Raw genomic sequence first — 7,983 nt, forward strand, 5'->3', positions numbered from 1 at the left:
CATTGCAGCAGGCAGTGGTGCCATTGTTTTAAGATTGCTATTATTTTGTCAGTGGCAAAAAAGTCTTCAATCAGAGATGATTATCATCTCTGTTCACTTACGTCCATCATTATGAAATGTTTTGAAAGGCTGATAAAGGACTTTATTGTCTCCAGCCTCCCTCCTGCGTTTGACTCACTTCAGTTTGCTTATCATCCAAATCGTTCCACAGAGGATGCTATTTCCTCCGTTCTCCATCTGAGCTTGGCGCACTTAGAGGAAAGAAACACTCATGTGCAAATAATGTTTGTTGACTTTAGTTTGGCATTTAATATGATCGTTCCTTTAGTAGAAAAACTGGGCCTTTTAGGCTTCAATACTCCTTTGTGCAATTGGGTTCTTGATTTTCTCACTGATAGGCCCCAGTATGTGCAAGTTGAGACTAGTATTTCTAACACCATGTTCTTGAGCACAGGTTCTCCTCAGGGCCGTGTCCTAAGTCCACTGTTGTTCATCCTGCTGACCCATGACTGTTGTGCAAGGTTTGTTACCAACCATATTGTGAAATATGCGGATGACAGAACAGTGGGTCGGCCTTATTCAGGATGATAATGAGGGCGATAACCAGGAAGAGGTAGAGGGTTTGATGAACTGATGTAATAAAAACAGCCTGGTTTTAAATGTAAGGGGGTGGGGGAGAAAAGAGATTGATTTCAGAAAAGGCAGTCACAACCATACACCTCTGTGTTTAACAATTGAACGGTGGATGTGGTTGATAGTATCAAGTTTCTGAGTATGCAGCTGACAAGCAGGTAGGGTTGCCAGGTGTCCACTATTTGAGTGGACAGTCCACTTTTTTCACATTATGTTCACTATTTTTTTTCACAAAATAGTGGACACTTTTTTTATTCAAAAGCTTTATGATGAAATGGTACGTAATCTAAAGCTGTACAGTCTACTTTTTTTTACTACTTAAACCCCCCCTCCTGCTTATCCGCTATTTTTTGGAAGCAGACCTGGCAACCCTACGAGCAGGTTAACTTGGTCGCTCAATAGCGAGACCCTGGTGAAGCAATCACAGCAGAGGCTGCGTCGTATGAGAAGAGCAAATCTTCTTTCTTATCACTTTCTATAGAGGGACGATTGAAAGCATCCTGCCATATTGTATTACTGTGAGGTTTGGAAGTTACTACTGTTTCAGACAGGAAGCCTATGCAGAGAGTGGTAAAGACGGCGGAAAGATTAGTTCACTTCCTTCTATCCAGGACATAGCATATAAGCGATGCTTGACCAGGGTCCACAGTATTGTCAGGGACGCTACACATCCTCTCCATGACCGGTTTTCTTTGTTACCTTCTGGGTAACAAAGCAGAACAACTAGAAACTGTAATAGCTTTGTACCATATAGTATCAAGCTTGTTAATTCTCAAGACTTTTTTGCGTGTACGGGTATGGGTATATATATATAAAGTGACAATAAAAGTTATCTATCTTATCTAATAGTGTAAAGTGTAAATTTATTTTAAGCTTAACATATAAAAGTGTCTACAAAATTTCACCGTAAAACTTAAATCAGCTTTTTAAAGAAGTTACAAATTAGTTTCTAATGAAGACTAAATCTGGAATAGGACATGTTTAATCAAATATAGCACACTGAGACACAATATCAAAGAAAAAGAATTTTTTTTCCTAAGAAACTTACGTAGATGTTTTGCTGTCCCGAGACCATTTTTTAATTTGGGAAAGCTTATTGATGAGAAAAATTCCTTTCCCTTGAGCTTTTCCACAAGGTTTCATAATCCATGTACTGGAAGGGTTTTTTCGGAATTCTTCAACAAATAAATTATAATCAGCTGGAAGCATAAAGGTGACAGGAACAAAGTCTAAAAGGGACACAAGAGAATTTAAATTAGCATATTAAGTCAAATAGCAAATGATAGAGGATAAGCCCTCTCTTCAATTATTACCCATTTCATTCTTTTTAATTTAAGATAGGATGACAGTGAGCATTAGAGCTCTCTCTAACTTTCCATTTTAAAATAAAAATAAACAGAAGTGGAGATAACTCAGTTTAATTCCATTAACAGATAAAATGTATGAGAATCATTCTTTTTTTTCATCTTAAAGGCCTCACAAAAATCTATGAATCTAAGAATATGAATAAAATTTTGCATATTTTGTCCTTCACTGATATAGCTATGATGAGGAATTCTAATGAACACTTATTACCTTTCTTTAAAGAATTCAAAGTATGAAAATATTATTCAATCAGATTCTATGATTCTGTGCTAAAAAGGGAACAATCTTAGGAATAGGTGGTACCAAATTAGTCAGTTGCCACTGAGTGTGATTGAATGAATTTATATAGCCACCCATCTCACTTGCATGCGACTCCTAGCGGCATACAGAGTTAAAATAAAAGCTAAAGAATCATCATAATTTATCTTGTCAAAACAATTTAAAACTATGATAACAAAAAAACAGGGAAGAGCGTAGCCAGCTTCTACCGACCATTTAATAAGATCCATGCTTCCATGAAGTCCCATAACCTGATGGCAAAACCAAGTGCTTACCCTCTCAGATACTGCAAGGACTTTCCAATAATTTTTTATTCTATCCTTCCTTCCTTCCTTCCTTCCTCCCTCCCTCCCTCCCTCCCTCCCTCCCTCCCTCCAATCCATCACACATGGAACTTTAAATTCCACTCAATTCAGGGGAGATTTATTGGGGCAATCTTAATGAAATTTAAAGAATTTTAAAATCCCAAATAGACCTTGGGAACATTATGAGAAATTTGCTAAGGGAGAAAGGAAAAAGCTGCTAGGAGGGATCTTGGAAAAGAGGTTGCAAAGATGCAGATAGATGAGATGTTTTGAATACTGCCTGCACCCCGAGTTTGGAGCTTTCCTTGTTTGCGTGGCCCGCTTGCTGGCATGCTGCGGATCGGTGCCAGTCCACGGACCGGGGGTTGGGGACCCCTGGTTTAGATAGTCATTAGTCTTGAGCAGAGGGAAATGAGTACTATAAACCACATCAAGCAGTGAAAACTGATTTTGAGGGTGCCTTCCAAATGATACTGACCTTCCGGCTCTATATCTCTATATACTCTCCCCACTTTTTCTGTGGCCGTAAGCTGCCCATCAGTTTCTGCCAATTCCCAGCACCCTATACCCCTGCCACCCATGGAATTCAGCAGATGCAATGCCATCCCTGTCCTTTCTCCCACTAAACCTGTGCTAGTATTTTTCACACATTGCCTCCTTGGTTTTCTATTTCTCCCTTGCTCCTCCTCAGTTGTTTACAAGGTTTCACTGTCATGCTGTACGCTCCTGTTGCTTCCCACTAATTGCAGCAGTACTTGTGACCCGAGGCCATTTTGTAATTAGGGAGTGGGTGCAATTGCAATTAAGAAAGGCATTCCAAAGGCAGGAGTGGCCGCTGCCAGACTTTTTTTTTTTTAAAAAAAAGTCTGCCCAAATAATATTAATATGAATATTAATATGTTTATTCTGTCTCCCAAATGCAGGGAGGTTAGAGTCTGATGCCAGATACTGTGATTTCCAAGAATGAGACACCTGATGTGCAAGTTACAATAAAAGCAGGCTGAAACAGCCAGGAAAACAGCATGGATGTGTTCATGAAGTCATTACAAGTCAAACTTTTACATCCGCACCAGCAAATTATGGCTAACTTTTGCCCTGAAAATAGGATTACAAAGCAGGCTTTGATCATGGCTTACATCCTGATTTCCAGGAAAAGAAAAACTACAGTATATCATGCCCAGAAGGGGCATCATCAGGAACCAAAGTCTTAAGCTGGACTATAAAGGCAGCAATGGAAAACCATTTCTCCTCTGCTGCCAAAAGGCTGCTCCATAAAAGTGTATCCATGAAGTTTAGTAAAACCTGAAGAAAATGTTTAAGCAGGTGTAGGGGTGCAGCCTTAGCATACCTGGTATTCAAAGTTATACACAAATAAATCTAATTATCTAAACCAACTCACCTAAATAAAGATATTTTCCATTTTCATCCTTCTCCGCAAGAGGGCTGCCTTCTTTTTCCAGTTCTTTTCTGTACCTTTTAATATTTTTCACCATTAAGTCCTTCCGGGTCAGCTCATAATGGTTAGGGAAATGATTGACAATCTGGTCATCAGAGAGGCGATAACCAGTTTCTACACTGAAAACATTCCGAATGGTTTGTACGCTCATCCTGTAAAGACAAGTATTACTCAGGGTGCTTCCAAACACGGATTCAGATTAGCAACACATTCCGTGTTTTATTACCACTTATTTCATCCTTAAAAAAATTACAACCATAAAAGAAATCTAGTCACAGTGAAAAATTAAACTGCTGTACAATATCTCTTGACTCATATGCAAGTACCGTAAGTCAAGAAACATCTTTGATCATTATGACACGACTAAATCTGCAGTTGAAATAAAAGTCTTTTGCTCATGGGTTCAATATGTTTAGCAAAAGAAACTGAAAAACTAAAAATGACCACACCTGATTTTACCATCTTTTTTGCAGTGGCTTTTAAGTGAACATAGTCGCAAAGGTAATGCCATGATAGTTAAGTAAATCCTTTGTCCACAACGGGCGTTTTTTGCCGGAAACCAGAAGTAAACAGTTTCTGGCAAAAAAAATTATAAATCACACTACAAACGGTTGCTGAGCACCCATAAAGTGACTACATGACCACATAGGAGCCCCGGCCATTGGAACTTTGAATCAAACTCATAAGTAGTCCTGGAGAAGAGGTCCATCATGACTTCAAACAGTTGTTAAGCGACTAGTCATAAGTCAAGGATATCTGCATTAACCAATCACCTTTAAGAATTGTGTACGTAATACTCCATAATATGTAAAAAATGTTGCTTACCAGTAGAAGTTCCAGTCTTCATTTTCAGACACTGGGATCCATCCTCGCTTTTCAAAATTGTTTATTAATACAGATTTCTCTATGTCAGTCACCCACTTTACTTTTCCTGCCATTATCCTAAAAAAAAAAGCAAATTTTTAAAAAACTCATTTTTTAAATGTATAATTTGTAATATTTATTCATTTGAATTTTTTACTTGACACAATTGAAAAGACGGTGAAGCAAATAGACATTTGATTATGGCATGTGATTATCTGATCTTGCATAAGATCATATAAAATTAGTTATATGTATTTGTATCTATATTTTGCAACTCTATTAATATCGTATACTTATATAATTATGCAATTATAAATTTTATACACACAATACACACACACATTCATACCAATTTCAGTAATTTTAGTATGACTTATAGTATATATATACTGTATATAAAGAGCCCTCGCTTACCAATCACTCATTCAATGATGTTCAAATTTACGTTGCTGCTGAAAAAAGGACATTTACAATTGATTCTTAAAGTTGCAAGTGATGCAGCATCCCTGCAGTTGTTTCATCATGATTCAGGCATGTGGCAATCTGCACACATTCATGACAGTAACAGTATCCTGCAGTCTCATGATCATTATTTACAACCTTCACAGCCAACTTCCAATGAGCAAAGTCAATGGGGAAGCCAGCAAAAAGTTGCAGTCACATGACATCATGTTTCAACAATGGTGGGAGAACTTAATAACCGTATGGGAACTGACGAACTGATATTGTAAGTCGGGTGCAATCACATGATGTTTACCGTCACATCGGTCTCAACTGAGGTCAGGAAGTTCTTACTAGAACTTTATATGGGCTTGATCAGTTACTGTAATTGATGCCAGGTGTGTAGTGTCTACTATTAAACATCAGTTTGAATGTGATAGCTTAATTCTAAACAAAGCCACATCCCTACTTATAAGAGCATGTCCACACTTATTCAACCATGTTGTTGTTATTCCCCCCCCCTAAAAGATTTGTTTGTTTTTCAGTTGAATCACACAGCTCATATCTTACATTAAAGGTAGCAAAAATTCTGAAGTGATTTATCTTGGTCTGATTTTTTTTACCTCTCAAAACCTGGCATTTTAATAGGGAGGTGAGATTTTCTATATACAGTGTATGTGTAAATGTAGTTCTATATAAGCAAATATTTACATAAAAATCAAAACTTCGTCCAAAGTATTTAGAAAGCTTTAGAACAATTAAGAGACACATGTTTTTGAAGGGTCTTTGATATTATTACTATAATTACAGTATTATAAACTTTTTGAAAACCATAAAGATTCAGAGACATTCCATTTTCACAAGAAGCATTTAGCAAGAGAATAAAAACAGAGGCAACTAGAAGCTTGGAAATCATTGCTGCCTATGGAGCCCTCTCACTCCTCCCCCCCCCCCAATTGACTACAATGCTCACCTGGATAAACCCCACTTGGAAAAAGTGAATGGGGCAAAAAGACTTTCAAAGTGTTGCAGAGCTCCTGGAAAAGAGCTGATGTGATTCCACTCTTCAAAAAGGAAAAAAATGGATCAAGGAAACTATATACCAATCAGGCTAAGATCAATACCTGGGAAAATCCTGGAAAAAATAATCAAGCAACACATCTGCAAACACTTAGAAACAAGTAAAGCTATTACTAGAAGCCAACATGAGTTTGTGAAAAACAGATCATGCCATACAAACCTTGTGGCCTTCTTTGACAAAGTGACTAAATTAGTGAATCAGGGAAAACACTGTGGACAGTTTACTTAGACTTCAGTAAGGCATTTGACAAAGTAGACCACAGCATAAGTCTTGGTAAGACAGAACAATGTGGGGTAGACACTGATGGATCTGCAGTTGGCTGACCAGCCATACTTACTGTGTAGTCTTCAATGGAACTACATCTATATGGGGGGAAGTATGCAGTGAGGTACCTCAAGGTTGTCTTGGGCCCAGTATTCTTCAACATTTTCATAAATGATCTAGATGAGATAAAAAAGGAACTCATCAGATTTGCAGATGACACCAAGCTGGGGGGATTGCTAACACTTTGGAAGAGAGACTCAAGATTCAGAAGGATCTTGACAGATTTGAACACTGGGCCCTAACCAATAAAATGCAATTCAATGGTCGGGAAAGTAACATTCTGCAGCTAGGCAGAAAAACCAAATACAGATATAGAATAAGTGATACCTGGCTTAATAGTAGTAATTGTGAGAGTGATCTAGGTCTCCTAGTAGATCGCCACTTAAGTATGAGCCAGCCATGTGCTGAAGGTGCCAAAAAGTCAATGTAATCCTAGGCTGCATCAACAGAAGGATAGCAGCAAGATGAGAAATGATAGTGCCCCTTTATACAGGTAGTCCTCAACTTAGGACCATGTTGCTAAGTGAGAAATTCATTAAGTAAGTTTTGCCCCATTTTACTACTTTTCTTCCTACATTTGTTAAGTGAGTCACTACAGGTATTAAATTAGTAACCTGGTTGTTAAGTGAATCTGGTTTCCCCATTGACTTTGCTTTTCAGAAGGTTGCAAAAGGTGATCACATGACCCCGGGACACTGCAACTGTCATAAATGTGAGTCTGTTGTCAAGCATCCGAAAGTAAATGACATGACCATGAGGATGCTGCCACGGTCATTAAGTGTGAAAAATGCTCATAAGTTACTTTTTTCAGTGCCGCTGTAATTTCAAATGGTCACTTAAGCGAAATGTTATAAGTTGAGGACTACCTGTAATGCATTAGTGAGACCACAATTGGAATACTGCATCACGTTCTGTCACTATGATACAAAAAAGATGCTGAGATCTCTACAAAGAGTGCAGAGAAGAGCAACAAAGATGATAAGGGATTTGGAGGCTAAATCGCACAATAAACAGTTGAAGGAACTAAGTATGAAGGGGACTACAATGGGTGACATGATGGCTGTCTTCCGGTACTGGGGGGGCTCCCAGAGGGAAGAGGAGGTCGACTTATCCTCCAAAGCACCTGAGAGCAGGACAAGAAGTAACAGGTGGAAGATTGCTAAAGACAAATCCAACCTAGAATTAAGGAGAAATTTCCTGTCAGTGAGAAGAATTAATCAGTGGAACTGCTGTCC

General features: G+C 38.2%; 1 protein-coding gene across 2 annotated transcripts in view; it reads right to left on the reverse strand.

Annotated features, from left to right (window-relative positions):
• Positions 1 to 6,843, reverse strand: part of TTLL1 (tubulin tyrosine ligase like 1) — a 22,412-nt gene extending 15,569 nt beyond the window's left edge. Inside the window, exons 1-4 of one of the 2 annotated variants that reach the window (XM_015823574.1) lie at positions 6,762 to 6,843; positions 4,864 to 4,980; positions 3,982 to 4,190; positions 1,682 to 1,862 (exon numbers count right to left, since the gene is read on the reverse strand). In XM_015823574.1, coding sequence (XP_015679060.1) covers positions 1,682 to 1,862; positions 3,982 to 4,190; positions 4,864 to 4,976 — 503 coding nt within the window. In that variant the 5' untranslated portion in view covers positions 4,977 to 4,980; positions 6,762 to 6,843. Of the gene's footprint in view, positions 1 to 1,681; positions 1,863 to 3,981; positions 4,191 to 4,863; positions 4,981 to 6,316; positions 6,407 to 6,761 lie in introns of those variants that run through there. The other variant, XM_015823566.1, reaches the window with a different exon arrangement.
• Positions 6,844 to 7,983: the final 1,140 nt, after the last annotated feature.

This window comes from Protobothrops mucrosquamatus, unplaced genomic scaffold (genome assembly GCF_001527695.2).
Source record: "Protobothrops mucrosquamatus isolate PMUCROS unplaced genomic scaffold, P.Mucros_1.0 scaffold_178, whole genome shotgun sequence".
In the NCBI taxonomy this organism is placed as follows: Eukaryota; Metazoa; Chordata; class Lepidosauria; order Squamata; family Viperidae; genus Protobothrops; species Protobothrops mucrosquamatus.